The sequence below is a fragment of the Barbus barbus genome, assembly GCF_936440315.1.
Source record: "Barbus barbus genome assembly, chromosome: 31".
Taxonomy (NCBI): Eukaryota; Metazoa; Chordata; class Actinopteri; order Cypriniformes; family Cyprinidae; genus Barbus; species Barbus barbus.
Window position 1 is genome coordinate 24,105,162 of NC_136759.1, and position 18,582 is coordinate 24,123,743.

General features: G+C 36.1%; 1 protein-coding gene across 1 annotated transcript; it reads left to right on the forward strand.

Moving 5' to 3' along the window:
- The first annotated feature begins 6,368 nt into the window (after positions 1–6,368).
- LOC306851363 (homeobox protein meis3-like) lies at positions 6,369–18,301 on the forward strand. The gene is made up of 13 exons (XM_079387541.1): positions 6,369–6,726; positions 7,051–7,143; positions 9,306–9,445; positions 10,570–10,738; positions 11,224–11,274; positions 11,363–11,413; positions 12,365–12,514; positions 12,614–12,722; positions 14,050–14,195; positions 15,194–15,270; positions 15,941–15,999; positions 16,093–16,179; positions 16,288–18,301. The coding sequence occupies exons 2-13, from the start codon at positions 7,132–7,134 to the stop codon at positions 16,476–16,478; spliced, it is 1,242 nt and encodes a 413-aa protein (XP_079243667.1). The 5' UTR covers positions 6,369–6,726; positions 7,051–7,131; the 3' UTR covers positions 16,479–18,301.
- The last annotated feature ends 281 nt before the right edge of the window (positions 18,302–18,582 follow it).

An 18,582-nucleotide genomic window follows, 5' to 3' on the forward strand; every position in this document is an offset into this window, starting at 1 on the left:
TTGTCTTGCTTTTCATATTGCTCTTGACAGGCAGTAATTCACTACACAAAACATAGCATTTCCATGTTGGCACGATTCTGTCAAATTAATTTGTGCAAAAATGCTGTAGTTTGTTTGAATGCACAAACTCTAATACTTAAATTTCAATGTATGTATATATAAAATAAATTTAAGTATTTGAATTGCATTCCATCCATTTGGATTACATTTTTTAACATACGCAAACTAATAAAGGTAATGTGATGCTTATTTGTCAGTCACACATTGAAGAAGGTAAGGATTCATTGATTTGAACTAATTGAATTTTACATTTTAACTGATTAAATATAATTGTTTTCACAATGAAGAATGCTGATCCTCAGGAATTTGAATCAATTCAAATAAAGTAAAATAGATAAAAAAATAAAATAGATGCAAATAGTTAATAATAAACAATGCCACAAATAATTTTCATTTTTTTTGTAGTGCAGAAATTGTGCCTGTTTCTTTTTTTTTTTTATGCATACATATGCACAGATTTTTTTTAATGGGAATTTTATGTCTTTTTAGTCATATAGGACAGTAAAGAGATGACAGGAAATTACTGGGAGGAGAGAGGGGAGCGGGATCAGCAAAGGACCACGAGATGGGAATCGAACTCGGGTTGCCGAGGCTATTGGTGCCGACAGAAATTGTGCCTGTTTCTTAACTGTTTCATTGATGTATGACTGACAAATATGTATCACATTCAGTTTTTTTATTTGTTACATATATGTTAAAAACAGTGCAATCCAAATGGGTGGAAATTTTCTGCATTTCAAACACATAAATGTGTGTATGGAAAGTATACATGTATATTGAATGCGTGCATGTATATGGAAAGCTTCTTTTTTAAAAGTTGGTAAGCCTGTGGTTTTGTTGCTATCTTAGTTGCGTTTCATTATTTGCATTTAGTGACCTTATCAAGAAATCACAATATCTAAACTGAGCCTTCAGATTCCTACTCATAATTGTATGTGATGTGAATGTATAATATTAAGATTGTGATTAAAAGTATTTGACGTTTTCTGCAATTAAAGAGAAGTCAAAGCAAAGCAGAACTATTAGCAAGATAAGCCAGACCAAAATCTTTCCTCTTTATTTCTCTCTTTCACTCATTCTCTACACTCTGCTCTCCTGCCTCTCCCCCCGGAGTGACAGGTAGATTAAGGGGCGTGATAGATGCCTCTCTCTCTCTATCTCCTTCTCTCCATCTCCTCCCTCTCTCCCTCGATCTATCATGGGCCCTGCTGTAATTGCGGTTGTGTCGGGCTGGCACTGCAAGCCACCATCCATCTCTTTAATAACAAACAGTCAGGGAAACGGATGGTGCTTGGGCTCGGAGTTAATCTCCATCTGTAAGAAGCCCATCGGTGGGAGGGAGAGAGAGACAGAGAAAAAAGAAAGAGCGGGAGGGAGATTGTGAGAGTTGAGGATGAAGAGAGAGACAGACTTAGGGTTCTAGAGAAAGAAAGGAAAGTCTGCCATGGCTTCTTTCCTCCCAAATGTGGTGAAATAAGGAACAAACAAGAACTACACAAATAAACAGAAGAAAGAAAAGGGAAAATATTGACCTTTGAACAAAATATACAAGTAGTTCTAATCTCTGTTTAAAAATGCAATGATTTGCTATGCAGATGCTAAAGAGTTTTTGGGTGGATGATATGATGCTGCTAGTGTTGTTTACACTAAAATGTGGTAGAATGCATTTACACTCTTAAAAATAAAGGTTCTTTATTGCCATCAATGGTTCCACAAAGAACCTTACCATCCATGGAACAATTTCATTCCACAAAAGGTTCTGTACAGTGCTAAAATGCTCTATAGATTATTAAAATGTTCTTCACACTAAGAACAAAATGGTTCTTTTAAGAACTGTTCACTGAAAGGTTCTTTGGAGAACTAAAACTGGTTCTTCCTGTAACGAGTCCACTGTTTATTTACCAATATTAAATCCAAAAATCCAAACAGACGAAGACTTGACATGAACAGACATGGCATGAACAAACTAGACTCACCAGCGGCAGTTAACAACATCAATACAGGACAAGAACCAAAGGCAATGACAAGGTTACTTATAACAAACAGTGAGGGTCACATGACATGAGCAAACCAATGAAGACATGACACAAGGAACAAGGGAACCAATCAGAACATGACAAGGAACAAGGGAACCAATAGCAAAGAGACATGAGGGCAAGGGAAGCATGACACAAACAGGAACTATATCTAAACTTCAAAATAAAAGACATGAAAACAGACCTTATACTTCTATGGCATCGCTGTGAAAACCCCCTTCTGGAACCTTTATTTTTAACCAGGAAGAGCTATTTCGACATGATTTAACTTATTTAAAATTGGCATAGATTCAGGTATATGGGTTGGTTCTGTGATGTTACATAATATTTTTTTGACTTTACTAAAACTAGAGATTTTAGTTGTTAGTTACCTTTTTTTTTGTATACTGGCCAAAGTCAAAAGAAACCATTCCTGGGTTTTTATGGTCCCTTTAATGTCTTCGGGTTCTTTATCAGCACGTGACCTTCTGATTTCTCTTTAAATATTTGTGATTTTTTATTTTTTTTGCCAGCAATCCTAAATCTTCAGAATGAGCAACAGTAATGCTTGCCTTACCAAACACCAATAAATAATATGAATCATTTACAGTGATTCATTTTGTTTAAAAGAAAAATATTCAGCTTTATTGTACTTCAGAAACATCTATAGGAGGCAAACATTTCAGACAAAGTTCAGGCAGAGGGTGAACTCATATATGGCACGCATAAGAGGCCTGATGTGAAAGATCGAAAAAGTGAAAGAATATTTATGGGTGTTGGGCCAGACGACAAAGTAACTGGAGAGGAGCATGCTCATAAAAAAGCACTCTCTCCCTCTCTCTTTTTACCTCCCTCTTTGGTTGTTGCCTCACTGCTATATGTAGCTAGGCTTACTTGTCTTTGATGTTCCATGCTGCACTGCACTGCACTAACCTGCTGCATGTCAGGGTTACACTGGCCATTACAGTTAACAGTCATGTCAACTGTGTCATCCCTGAGCTGCCAACACAAGCAAACTTTTCTGCAGATGTATACAACCAAACAACATTTCGATGTTTGAATATATGTTTACAGGCTTTTGTAGTATGTCCCAGTTACAATATATACCAAAAGCTTTGTCACTAGGTAATACAAACATTATTCAATGTAAATTACTGAAATATCTTGTTCTGTATCAGCCAGTTCCAAAAAGAGAACGCTACACCATAAGTGATTCATCCTAGGGATGCAGTCAGTATGTTTCCATCAAGTTTTTTTTAGGAGGGCTACAATCTTCAGCTGTGTGCATGACACAATGCATAATTGAATATTTGAAGGATTAAATACATGCTACACATCACCTCTGTATTTCGGAGGATGCGCACAATGCCAAGGCCAATGGTAATTTGATTAATATGTACACATGCTACAATCTCATTATCTAGGTCTGCTAGTCTGACTTCGCAAAATGTTTACAGGACATTTTAAAAGGCAAACTATTACTTTCAAAATGCATGTAAATGTGCTGTGTAACATGAGTAGTGCCATGACAGCTATAAAGAAGTAACAAAAAGCATAAAAAGGCACCAAAAATGTTGACAGAGAGATCCTGACCTGAGGATTTGAGGTGAACGGACACCAGAGAACGACTCCCTCAGGGCTACACAATGCTCACAGCAGCAGATATAGATCCAGATGTCAAAGGTCAGGCCTAAGAGACTGTGTGAGGTTGTTGGGATGTTAATTTGTGAGGTCAGTTTGTTAGCATCATAAACTGTAAATGTAGGACCATAAGCTCTGGATTAATATTAAACATCATCATTAGCCTACACAGTGCATAAATTAAGAGCGTGTGAGAGAGTTTTGATGCATCTAAAATAGTACTGTCACTTCTCTATGGCGTCTTTTTTGGCTCCTGATGCCTTGACTTATGACAATGTCTCTCACATGGCATGCACACTCACAGACACACATACTGTGACAAATGCCCCTAAACATTCACAATTTGAGAGGAAGTGACAAACAGCGACATTAAAAAAAAATCACACTAACCTGCCTCACACCACAATAATAATGAGCTTTTTCTCTAAAAACAACCTGCCCTCAATTTCACTCCAAAAACACATAATTAATGTGAAACACAGCATGGCAACTCTCAATGGATCATATTATATAGGCTACCTACTGTATGTATGAAATGTTGCATCTAGAATTTTATAACAAACTACTTCACACAGTAGGCTACTTAAAAATAGACCACAACATTTGAGAGTATCCCTGACAAAATATTTATTATTATTTATCTGAATTATTTAAAAAGTCATAGTATAGCAGGCGTTGCATTAGTTATAAGGCATTTTGTCTGCGTATGAAATGACAACGCATTACATGTGGAAATACCCGATTAAAGGCCGCATTCAAAGGGCGTTGCTCCATTGAGCGTCTTTACAATCACTGTTGTTGCGCTGTTAATGCCTTTATTTAGCTATGATCATCTCTGTTGGCCAGTGCCCTCCCATGGTGTTGAAAGGCCGAAGATCGCCTGATCCTCTGCCTCGCCCACAGAGCGCGTCGGTCCGGCCGCAGCGCGCTGGAGAGGGCCGCGGTGATTGAAGTCCTGACCGCCTGTTGAGGCCTCACTCAGCGGGAGAAGAGTTCAGGGGACGTGTGGAATAATTATTATGTTATTTAAGGGTTATTTACAACACAAGACCACGTTTGGTCCGCCGTGGAACTGTACAAGATGCTCTAACGGATTGTTATGCCACGTGGTATATTTAAAGCCCATTGTTTTCATTAACGTATCGCACATACAGTGTATTTAAAATGTTTTTATTGTCTATTTAATGGCTTTTCAACTTTAAGCAGCAAAACAATTATCAAAAAAAAAAAAAAAAGTTATTTTGGCATATTGTAATAAATGTATTGTATACAGTTGTATAGTAGGCTACATAGAAAACAAATGTGACTGCAGTCCAATGAAAAAAACCCTTTTAGTTACAACCTACCTTCATTATGTACCATTGGGCTTCTTATGGTTTTATTAACTGTGGAAACTAAAAGTTCATTTTCTCCATACAACAGACACAGTCTACCCTATTACTGGTTCAAAGTCAGTCATAAATAACAGAAACATATTGCTGTAATTTGCCCTGCAATTAAAACAATTACATGGTAATGGCTGTTATTTATTATGGTAAGTTTAATTGGCAATTCGCAGTTAACATTATCAGCTGATTGCTACTTCATTGCATTTTTTTATTGACACTTAAGAAACACATATGCTTTGGTTGTCATGCTAGTTGCATTTATTTCAAAGGAAGAAAGCACAAGTTTACTTTTCAAGCAAATATTTAATTATAAGAAATTTAGTATACATGTTAATTTTTACAGTTATATAGAGGACACCTGTAAATGTAACACTTTTTGCTGTAGTTTGCAAATGTAACTTTGTATTTATTTATTTTTTGCACCATGTACAGTATAACTTTTTAATATGTTCCCACATTTATCTACTACAAGTTGAAGTTGTCTTCAATTATTCTTAAACTTGTAACAGTTAGACGGGATTGGTTGAAACACTAATAGAAAACATGGACATCAGGTGTTTCCACACATTTATTTTGTTTAATGATTTTCTTATATATCATCCACCATCATTCCCTTCAATTCACCTTGTTTCATTTTTAGTGTTTTAATAAAAAAAGTGAGATGTGAAATATTATATTTTAAACCAGCAAACAAATTGAACAATCCTATCAATTTAAACAAGAAATTGTTCAACCTTATTTAGTCTATTTGTTAATTTATCTTTTATATTCTTACACAGACACTTAAATTTTACAGTCCCCTCAGGAGGGTGGCGATCATGTATAATAGCCTACTAATTTCACACACTATTTAAAATTTTATGATTTTGATTCATTCTGGTTATCAAATGTTATGCTAACCTGGAAAACTGAACTGTCTTCACAGATCCACTATAAAATCACCTTGACACCAGTTGTTTAATATGCAAAGATGGCTGAGAAGTCAAATTAGTTCTGAGAAAAGGTCTATCGTGTGTTTGCAGGCATTTGTTATAATGCATTTTAAAATACGGCATAAGTCTAAATACTTTTTGATGGCATTGTGTAAAATATGATGTGACGCGCATGCAGTGGAGAATAACGCATGTGTGTAAATTTACCAGTGCATGCTTCCAAACAGATCTGCTGCACATGATACCCTTCAGATAATCAGACAAAATGATTTTTCACCGGAATAGCGATGATGAAACTCGGTAAGCACGGTCTGTGAGTAGAGAGAGAGAGAGAGAGAGAGAGAGAGAGAGAGAGAGAGAGAGAGAGAGAGAGAGAGAGAGAGCGTCCTTCAGATAAAACGAAAGCCTCTGCGTTTGTAATGCGCGAGTGTGTGTGTGTGATAAGGAGGTGGGGGTGAGAGACCCCGTTGTGTTTTGACCCCCTAAACAACTCCCAGTCTCCATCTCTCTCTGTCCCTCTCTCTCTTGTTTAAAGATACATCGCTTATTGTGGAGAGTCGCATTTGAGCCCAACGCGTCGCTTCATGGACGTCGATAGAGCAGAAAGCACGCGACATCATCTCAATCGCGCCGCTAATGTTGGATACTCGGCCCGGTCCTGCACGCTTCATCTGCTACAGTCTTATTAAGGTGGGGTATCTTTACGCCTTCTCATCATATCCATAATATAACCCAATCTCTATAACATTTATGTGGGTAAATAATTTGCTATTCATTTAGTAGGCCTATGTGTGTAATATAATATTATTATAGGTATTTCTCATTCACTCTAGAACACTTAAGCTGCTATTTTGGTGGATACTTTTAAAGTGAAAAGCAATCTTATCCACTACTCGTGCTCGCATTTATTTTATGATGCCCCAAATGCTTTTAGACCAGAATTTGAATATGGTATCAGCAAACGTCTGTGTTACAATGCATGCTTAGTTTTGTTCAATGTTTTTTATGCTTTAGTTCTTGTAGAGAGTGTGTCTTATCTGCCGCTCTGGTGTGTGTCATCCGTCAGTGAGTGTGTGAGCTCGGCTTCCGTATCGCATGGAGAAGAGGGTAGGTCCTGTTTTTCCCTTGATTTTCCATTTTTTTGCTACTTTGATGCAAAAGATGCTATCATGTGGATACCAAAAAACTAACTAAGTAACACGTAAGCATAACTAAAGATAATAACTATTGAGCTGTACAAGCAGTATAATCTACAATCCAAAAAATAATTATTGCAATTGATAGATTTTTGGCTGACACTTTATATTAACTTCCAATCCAACGTCCAAGTCAGTAATAAACATTATTCTATTATGCAATGCTTAATTGATGCTCATTAGGTAATGTGCATTCAAATATTATAAAGTAGGCTATCGTTAAACTTTCATTTATATATTTTCATGTAGGCTTACATTTTCTTGAAAAACTACTGAGTTCACAAAGGTGCTTATACACTCAGCTACTCAGTTTTGTCCTTAGTATAATCAATTACATGTATTCAGAAACGCAATAAAAGGCAAATATCAGATGGAGGAGTGTAGGAAAATAGCATACAGGCCCTAGTAAGGCAGATGACCTACTAGGTAAGTAGGTCAACTTTTGTGCTACAGTGAGCGGCCAAATGGAAATTCTTGTTGCTTTCTGTCTACTTACAAATGGTAGTTATGATCCTGTTAATTTGGCATCGGTCTGTTCAATCTCAAATATAAGCTCTTTTATCTGGCCCCGCGATATCATGTGTGAAATGATCCAATGACACTGATTGGTGTTTTTATTGCCTGTAAAAGCCTGTTTGATTTAAAGTAAAAAAAAAAACAATTGCCAACACTAAAAATTTTAAGTCTCACAAATATTATATTTTCTATGATCTTCTACATTACATTTGCACCTTTAAGGTTGTGAAGTACACGCTGCTTAGAAAAAGCAACGCTGCAACATACAAAATGACATATATTCTGTTTATGTTTAATTCTACTGAGTTTGCTTGAAACTCTACTGCTTTTAATTGGTTGTAGTTTGTCTATAATAACAATTTGATTGTGATTACCAATCAAAATATGTTGATCAAAGTTTGATTATGTTTCCTTCAATAGAAATAAAAATCATCAAACATTGGTTCACAGATTTTTATATATGTATTTGAGCTATTTTCCTGTTAAGCATTATATGATGTCTGTTAATTACTTAAATTAAGTTATTATAAAGTGCTATTATATACTAATATTGATCACATGCAAGACTTTGGATGTTATGCGCGTTTATGTGTTTTACATATTTTTAAATTCTTACATTGTCCCTCTTTATAGTAGGCATACTTCATTTTAGCTCAGAACGTCTTTTTGGTTAATCAATTTTATTATGAATTGCGGTGTCCTAAATTTTTAGTTACATATATATATTTTTAATAACAGAATATTAATTGGAAATATTTTAAAGACCATGAATATGAGAATATTGCAACTTCAGAGCCAAATGAAATATTTCATGCCAAGGTGAAAACACATGGAGAAATAAGTATATCACCCGTAAATATGGAGTTTATATGCTACAGAAAATCCTGATTATTTACAGAGGCTTAAATATGTTTTTTTTTCTTTTAGTTAGAATGTACTTTGCAGAGGTGGCTTACATTAAGTAATGCTATTAGTAATGATTAATACAACTTCCATCTCAATAATAGGTGAGCAGTCATTGGAAATTGCTCAAATGAAATTTATAGTTGTACAGTGTGACACATAATAGTATTTCCTTATTATTGATGATTCCGAAAGCATTGTGTATGTTTTTTTCTTCTGTGTTGTAATTGACTACAGCATTAATCAGAAAGCTGACTGTAAAAGCTAATTTATACTAATTAGTATAAATGAAGGCTGGATGACTTTATGTATTTGTATGTAAAGCTGTTAATTATAAATCAGCTGGAAAGTTTTTCTTTGGAGTTTATGTCCCTGGGTGAATGTAGCTTGGTGCTCTGAAAAATCGCACATCAAAGCCTCCCCGCATCCAGTGTTTATTAAGGAGGAGATACAATTAGCAGCGACTTCAAACAGCCTAGCGCTAGCTCACATCCTCAAATATACTGTCAATCCTGTATATACTTATACATCATAATAAATTAACCCCCCCCCCCCCCCCCCCCACACACACACAGCACATCTCTAAATTTTTTGTAACATAAGGCTGAAGCAAGCAATGTCTTGTCTTATAAATCTGTCTTAACATGTCTCTAGTATGAGGAGTTGGTGCAGTACCCAGGCTCTGACGCCATGCCTGTGGGAGACTACAGGGACGCCATGAGGTCACTTCCTCCGCCTCACTATGGCCACACTGTGCCTGACTCCCTGAAACACCACCGGGACCAGATCTACGGGTGAGAGTCTGGTTACTTTAACCATCTGTTTCCTCCCACAAAACATGAACAAGCACTGCTTGTGTTAATATTTATCGCCTTCAGGTCTTGGTTAGTTCTGACTAGGAGAATTATGCATCATATGTGTTTCTTATTAGAATAAAATACAGTAATATACTAATATATTTTTATTTAAATTCTTTGACTTTCATATATATATGACCCTGGACCACAAAACCAGTCGCTGGGGTATATTTGTAGCAATAGCCAAAAATACATTGTATGGGTCAAAATTATCGATTTTTCTTTTATGCCAAAAATCATTAGGATATTAAGTAAAGATCATGTTCCATGAATATATTTTGTACATTTCTTACCGTAAATATATCCAAACTTCATTTTTGATTAGTAATATGCATTGCTAAGAACTTCATTTAGACAACTTTAAAGGCGATTTTCTCAATATTTTGAGTTTTTTGCACCCTCAGATTCCAGATTTTCAAATAGTTGCATCTCGGCCAAATATTGTCAGATGATGTATAAATCTCAATTTAAAAAAACTGACACTTAAGACTGGTTTTGTGGTCCTGGGTCATATATATATATATATATATATATATATATATATTTAGCTCGAAACAAAACTGTCCTTTCCCAATCAAAAACTTTTTAAAAAATGACTTGCACAATCATAAAGGTGAAGTCTGTAATCTTTGCACCACTAGAGGCACCAAAAGGAATTGGAATGGAAGTCATTTCAATTTTCAGATTTTTCGAACACTCCCATTGGTCAGATGAACTGTTATTCTGGCCCCAACTCACTTCATTGGTCGAGCCAATGTTGATGATTTAGGCTACTCAACAAAAGTAGCAATGTTTGAAATATGCCTCAGAGCCATTTTATTTGCAATTTGAGGGAACGCCAATCTGAAAGTAGTTTACTTATAGTCCTCTATCCACATTAATCTGAGAAAGGAGAAAGGATATAACATCAAAACAATTACACACTTCACCTTTTCAGAAAATTCAGAGTAGTTTTGACATTTGTGGTGACATTCTTATCAATTTTAGGCAGGATTAGCTGTGTAGCATTTTCTTACCCTGCTGTGTTTTCTTACTTGGAGCGTATGTGTGTTTATTTGCAGTCATCCTCTGTTTCCACTCCTCGCTCTGGTATTTGAGAAGTGTGAACTTGCCACCTGCTCACCACGAGACCCGATGTCAAACTCCACCCATCTTCCTGGCATGACCATTCACAGTGACGTCTGCTCCTCTGAATCGTTCAATGATGATATCGCGGCCTTTGCCAAACAAGTGAGTAACCAAGCCAATGACATTAAAGCCAAGCACACACTACAAGACTGAAGACCGTCGTGCTACGTATGGACCTTTATGACTTTTAAATTCCAATTCAGTTCTTAAATTGAATTTGCATTGAGGTAGAAAACAGGATCCAGGCATATAATTCAAATTTGAATTTAAGAAAGTAGAATTCAAAGAAATTCATATAACTGTATATTTTAACTATAAAAGCTATGTTTATCAAGACAAACTTTGAATTCTGGCATGACAAAGCCTTGTTTTGAAACCCCTGAAAAATCAGACAGTTTATAGGCCTTTTGTACAAAGAGAACAATAGACTGGGATTTTCAACTTCTTGTCTCAGACTAGTTTAACATATAGAGACAACAGGCTTATGTCTTGTAGTGGTGTTTTCTGGGCTTTACTAGAGAAATACCTGCAGATTGCAGAAGCATCAAATTCAGAATATGTTGATTTTTTTCTGTGAATTATTTTAGATTCGGTCAGAGAAACCTATCTTTTCATCAAATCCAGAAGTGGACAATCTGGTAAGATTTACATGAGCTTTTAAATAAGTGGTTCTGTGTAATTTTGTAAAGAGCATGACATTTCTAATCATATGATCTCTTTGCACAGATGATCCAGGCCATTCAAGTTCTACGGTTTCATCTGTTAGAGCTAGAAAAGGTATGTTTTTTTCTCTCTTACAACATGTTTAGAAAGCTGACCTTTATATTATCATGGAACATTGTCCTAAAAAAACATGGTAGTGTGATTTAGTGTGTGATTTTCTTCAGTGAAAATCCTGCTGTAATTTATTTGCCTCATTTATTCTTTTTTATTTACTTTTTTATTTAGTGTGTGATTTTCTTCAATGAAAATCCTGTTATAATTTACTTACCTCATTTATTATTTTTTTATTTTGTTTAATTTTATTTACTTTTATTATTTTTATGCAATTATCCTAAGGACAGCCCTTATGCTTCCCCATATTCAAACTACACTATAGGCTTGCTATCAGTGACGCCAAACAGCACGCTCACATGTTTTAAAACCAGGTGTACCAGGCTCCTTTTTAGAGATAGACAGCTCTTCTTTCTACACTCTTAGCTTTTATTGTATTCAAAAGAGCAGCATGAACATGCTATGAATTTTTAGCTTTATATATGTGACCCAGGACCACAAAACCAGTCATAAGGGTACATTTTTGGAAATTGAGATTTCTACATTACATGAAAGCTGAATAAATAAGATTTCCATTGATGCATGGTTTGTTAGGATCGGACAATATTTGGCCGAGATACAACTATTTGAAAATCTGGAATCTGAGGGTGCAAAATAAATCAAAATATTGAGAAAATCGCCTTTAAAGTTGTCCATATGAAGTTGTTAGCAATGCATATTACTAATCAAATATTACGTTTTGATATATTTATGGTAGGAAATTTACAAAATATCTTCATGGAACATGATCTTTACTTAATATCCTAATCATTTTTGGCATAAAAGAAAAATCTATAATTTTGACCCATACAATGTATTTTTGGCTATTGCTACAAATATACCCCAGCGACTTAAGACCTGTGGTCCAGGGTCACATATGTCAATGAGCCTGACATCTTCACTTGTCTCTTATAGGTTCATGACCTCTGTGATAATTTCTGCCATCGGTACATCACCTGTCTTAAAGGCAAGATGCCCACTGATTTGGTGCTGGAGGACCGGGAGGGTGGATTCAAATCTGACATGGAAGATTTCACTGGCTCTTGCTCCAATCTGTCAGAACAAGTAAGTCAGTAGACATCTGACACATATCAGGGAGTTAGTCGCTCCCTCTTACTGGGTGTGTGTGTGTGTGTCTGACTGTGCCTGTCTCTCCTGATCTAGAATCAGTCTTGGTTGCGAGATCCGGATGACTGTGTGTCGACCCCCTCTGGCACCCCCAGTGCCTCCTGTGGCCTCACCTCACACAGTGCAGAGAACTGCAGCGATGCTGGTACTTATCATTTTACACACACCAGCTATGTTCTAAATCAAGTGCTATAGTGAAGTCTAGCATTTTTGCTGCATACTGTTTTATAAAAATCTTATGGGAATTGTGTAAACTATATGCAGTGATAAATGTTGCATGTTTAATTCAACAATTACCATCGTGTTATCATCTTGGAAATAAAAAAATTAAAAAAACAGTGTTAAGAAGGTTACTTTGGAAATATAATAGGTTACAGATTACAAGTTACACTATTCAAAATGTAATAAGTTGTGTAACTATTTCAATTACTTTATTAAAGTAAAGTAACTGATTACATTTGATTACTTTTCTAAATGGCTAATAATTATTTTCAAATGATTATCATTTTAAAACATTTAAAGCAGGCAGGGTTAAGCTTACAGTAACACTCAACACTGATCACTGTCATATTTTCAAATTCCTTCATCAGGTGAATTAAGATTATAATAATTTAATTGTAAAGCACAGCCACCACAAAATCAGACTGTAACACCTCTTTTTATATTTCTTTTTTGATATCATTCTGAGGGTAAATACAGATTTAAAATAATAAGAAGTTTAATATTTATGATACTGTTTTTGAACTCAAATCTTTGCATAGGAAACAGGAAACACTGGCATCTAACAATGCTTTGGCTGTTAATGTTTGGGAAAGAAATCAATCAAATTTATATGTGTGAGAAAATATTCAGATAACCCCCTTTGTAATGTTTAACATTTTCAAGTAACAGTAATTGAATTACAATTTTTCTCTCAGTAACTGTAACAGATTGCAGTTACATATATTTTGTAACTAGTAACTCCCCAACACATATATGTGACCCTGGACCACAAAACCAGTCTGAAGTCGCTGGGGTATATTTGTAGCAATAGCCAAAAATACATTGTATGGGTCAAAATGATCGATTTTTCTTTTATGCCAAAAATCATTAAGACATTAAGTAAAGATCATGTTCCATGAAGATATTTTGTAAATTTCCTACCGTAAATATATTAAAACTTAATTTTTGATTAGTAACATGCATTGCTAAGAACTTAATTTGAACAATTTTAAAGGCGATTTGCTCAATATTTGGATTTTTTTGCACCCTCAGATTCCAGATTTTCAAATAGTTGCATCTCGGCCAAATATTGTCAGATCCTAACAAACCATACATCAATGGAAAGCTTATTTATTCAGTTTTCAGATGTATCAATTCTGACAAATTGACCCTGATGACTGTTTTTTTTGGTCCAGAGTCACATATTATTTTACATTTTCAATCCAATCCAATCCAACAAGATATTTCATTATGCTTGTGTGTTGTGTCAGGTGATGGGCTGGATGGAAGTGTGGCATCTCCCAGCACGGGGGAAGAAGATGAGACAGATAGAGACAGACGAAACAACAAGAAAAGAGGAATCTTTCCCAAAGTTGCGACAAACATTATGAGAGCTTGGCTCTTCCAGCACCTGTCGGTAAGAGGGAACACCAACTCATTTACAGTTAAAAACATACTTAAAAACAAAATTTTTCTTTTGTGTTCCATGGGAAAATAACAGCACAAATGTGGAAGCTGTGGTATTTTGTTACTATGGTAAATCTGTATAAGGGTTGAGAGAAACAGTAGCATTAGGAGCTAAAACTGCTGGCAGAAAAACACAAGAGGAAAGCTTAGAAATGTGATAAAAGGTTTGGAAAAGGTATTATGAAAGTAGTAATCTTTATTGACCATTTCAAGTTAATATCCATGAATTTATGAACTCTTTGGTGATTGATATCGCATAGATGAGCACAGCTGAATTGAGCAAAGCTTTAGCAGAAGTAAAAATGAGCATGGTAATTGCAAACTAATGACGCTTCTGTAATTACAAATGACAGAAGATCCATAAGTTACTAATAATAACAAGAATAAAAACAATGTGGGTAATAATGCGGGTAACAAACTGACTTGAGTGAATAAATATAGTCTATTATTAAAAAGCATTCTCAGATTACCTCAGAGATGCAAGTCGTGGCCTAAAGGTTAGAGAGTCAGACTCATAATCCAAAGGTTGCGGGTTTGAGTCTCGGGCTGGCAGGGATTGTAGGTGGGGGGAGTGATTGTCCAGCGCTCTCTCCACCCTCAATACCACGACTGAGGTGCCCTTGAGCAAGGCACCGAACCCCCGACTGCTCCCCGGGCGCCGCAGAATAAATGGCTGCCCACTACTCCGGGTGTGTGTTCACGGTGTGTGTGTGTTCACTGCTGTGTGTGTGTGCACGTTGGATGAGTTAAATGCAGAGCACGAATTCCGAGTATGGGTCACCATACTTGGCTGGATGTCACTTCACTTATTAAAAAAAATAAGATAAAACATACTTATTTGAAAAATTATTTGCTTGCTTTATTTGCACTTTCTATAACAATATTTTTGTGCTCTCACAATATAGTCACGCCACTAACCTAGACTTATTTGATCGTGACCTCTCTCAGCATCCGTACCCGTCTGAAGAACAGAAGAAACAGCTCTCCCAAGACACGGGTCTCACTATACTGCAGGTCAATAACTGGTTAGTAATCACTCTCTTTTACCAATAATCATCCTCTCTCATTGCATGCCATCATATTCACCTACTTAAAATAATGAGCAATTTAATTAAAAGTTAAAATGTGTGTATGTGTCTTGTATTTACATTTTTGTTCTGTATTTTTAATTACTGCAAAATGGATTCAAATATTCTCATTTGTGACCCAGGACCACAAAACCAGTCATAAGTGTCAATTTTTCAAAATTGAGATTTATACATAATCTGAAAGCTGAATTAATAAGCTTTCCATTGATGTATGGTTTGTTAGGATCGGACAATATTTGGCTGAGATACAACTATTTGAAAATCTGAGGGTGCAAAAAACTCAAAATATTGAGAAAATCGCCTTTTAAGTTGTCCAAATGAAGTTCTTAGCAATGCATATTACTAATCAAAAATTAAGTTTTTATATATTTACAGTAGGAAATTTACAAAATATCTTCAGGGAACATGATCTTTACTTAATATCCTAATGATATTGGGCATAAAATAAAAATCAATTATTTTGACCCATACAGTGTGTTTTTGGCTATTGCTACAAATATACCCCCGCGACTTAAGACTGGTTTTGTGCTCCAGGGTCACATTTGATCTGCAGCTACTGTTGAATTCATCTAAATAACTTGTGTTTGCTCTCGCCGTCTCCCCTCAGGTTTATAAATGCCAGACGCAGAATAGTCCAGCCAATGATTGACCAATCAAATCGCTCAGGTGAAATAAAGTTATTCTGGATTTGTAAAATGAATATTCACTGTGCACTGAATGACACATATCTGTGTGTGTGTGTTTTTTTTTTCTTCTCAGGCCAGAGTGCTCCATACAGTCCGGAGGGGGCAGCTCTAGGAGGATATGGGTTAGATGCACAGACTCATTTAGGTTTTAGGACAGCAGGTGAGAACAGCTATCATAAGCTACGCCACCAAAACAATGCTCCGGATTGGACTGATATACATGTTATATTGGCTTTCGTTCACACTCTCTCTCTTTCTCCGTTGTCAGGACTTCAGGGAATGCCGTCCCTGCCCACAGATTACCCCGGGGCCCTTCTGCCCCAGCCGGGATACTCCCACGCTGGCCCATCCTTGCACCCGTACCCCGGCCCCCACACTGCCATGCTGCTCCATCCGCCACCCCACAGCCACCCCGCTGAACCCCTCATAGGACAAGGCCTTGACATCCATGCCCACTAACTGAGAGCGGAGCAGGGGAGGGTGCGCTGGAAATGGGATGGAAGGGTGCATTGTAAATTGACTTTGCAGTACCACAGCCCATCACTCTCACCAAACCTTCAGGGCATCAACGCGGTCGACACATAATGACTCTGAGAATGTCTTAAATGCACTGACCTGGCATCATAAATGTATCAAAATGTCAATTTTATGCACTCAGCTCCCATGCAATGCCTGACAGACTTGTTACATTCCTTAACCATTTATCTGATCTCCTCATGACAATGCTCTGAATACACTGTACTTAATACATCTATCTACTAGTTTTTATGCACACTGCTGCGTTTGATTGATACACCCACGTCTTCCTATGGCCTTAGGGGTGAGCTGAAATCTCCCTTAATCTGACATTAAGGCCTTCATTGCCTTTCTTGCCTTGCCTCCGAAAACCCTCTTGAGGAGCACAAACGGAAAAACACAGCGTATACCTCCTCAGTCAGGACCGAACATGTCAGAAAGTCCAGAAATAGTCTTCTGAGATGAACAATTGCACCAAATCCTTACAAACTTAGGCTGAACATGGTTAATTGAAACCACGTCACGCTTCACCCCAAAATCAAAAGGCATTTTGCACAAGAAACCTATTATTAGAAGAGAATTAGGAATCATTTTGCAGGGTGATCTTATTTCTATGAATTGCATTTTCCACAAAAATGATGATGCATCCGGATGCGTGTTTTTCTTAAAGCCTATTATTCTTAATATTAATTCTCATTAGTATCCCATTATACAGGCAAAAACCTGTTTTTCTTGGAAGAAAAATGTCAGTCTTATTTGATTTTGAGGTGAAACAGATATCACAGACTTGTTCCTGGGAGATTTTTTGAGATTCACATGTTAAAAGTCAAAGAGCCAAGAGTCTCTTGTCTTCCTAGCGGAGGGCCATATGCATTTCTTTCAGTTCTTCTGCTAAGTCAGTCTAACTTTTTGTTTAACACATTATTTAATTACATTTTTATGTTATTTTTTTTATTATTTATCTGTGTCAGAACTATGGCTACTCCAAAACTTTAAAGTTACAATAATCCGAGTGCCACGTTTTTTTAAATATCTCGATTTGATAAAGAAGTGAATATGTTCTTCAGTTATTTGAAGTTTATGTGAATGTTTACCTGCTGAGGTCCCGACAGGCACATTTTTGGTTTGCTCTAAAGGACCTGACTCACATTACAATCAATATTTCACTCAATTTCATCACACAGTACCAACGTATTAACGAATATCAGAATATCTGACGATATTTTTTGGAGATTTGTTGGACTTCAATCTTGGAAACCTGAGCTATTTTTTGTCACTGCCCTGTTTGCATTAAAACATATTATGCGACTGTTGATATATTGATATTTCTGTTGATATACAAAATATTAAGTTCACGCATTGACACAATTATTATTTTATTTTTTTGGCCTTTTAAAAATTTTAGGAATTTAAAGTCAATTTAACTAATGACCAATCCATATTTGATTAGACACATTTCTCAATCCAGAAATATTTATAAAGCACAACAAACCCACCCCACAAATGGAAAAGTCAGATTTTCCTTGCGAAAAACAAACAATTAATTAAGTCATTAATAATGTTTGACTTAAAATTAAATGAATCAATTAGAGACTAAAAATAGAGTACATTTGAATTTGAAAGAAGCAACATTTCAAGTAATTTAATAAAGTCACCACTGTCTATTTGTTGTTTTTGGCATTTTGGGGGCAGTTGTATCTCTTTGTTTAAAATGTATCAAAAGGCTGAAATAAATTGCAGACAAAATAATAAATAAATGTTTCTACATGTGGGTTGTCTTTTACTTTCCTGGTCATTACAAATCTCTGCCAAAGTGTTTTTCATGCATCGGTGCTTTTCTGGCTCCATGTTCACCCCCATACATGCCAACCAGTCTTGTGTGATAGATTCAGCCTGCAGCAGGGGTCAGAGTTCACTGAAGGGTTAACAGGAAGAGGCCTATGTCTCTGACCCCTTAAGGTCACCCAAGTCCCTCCACTATAATTTCTTTTCCTAATTTTTCTTGACCATCAATTATCTTTTCTTCTCCTTTTCCTTTGTAATACAT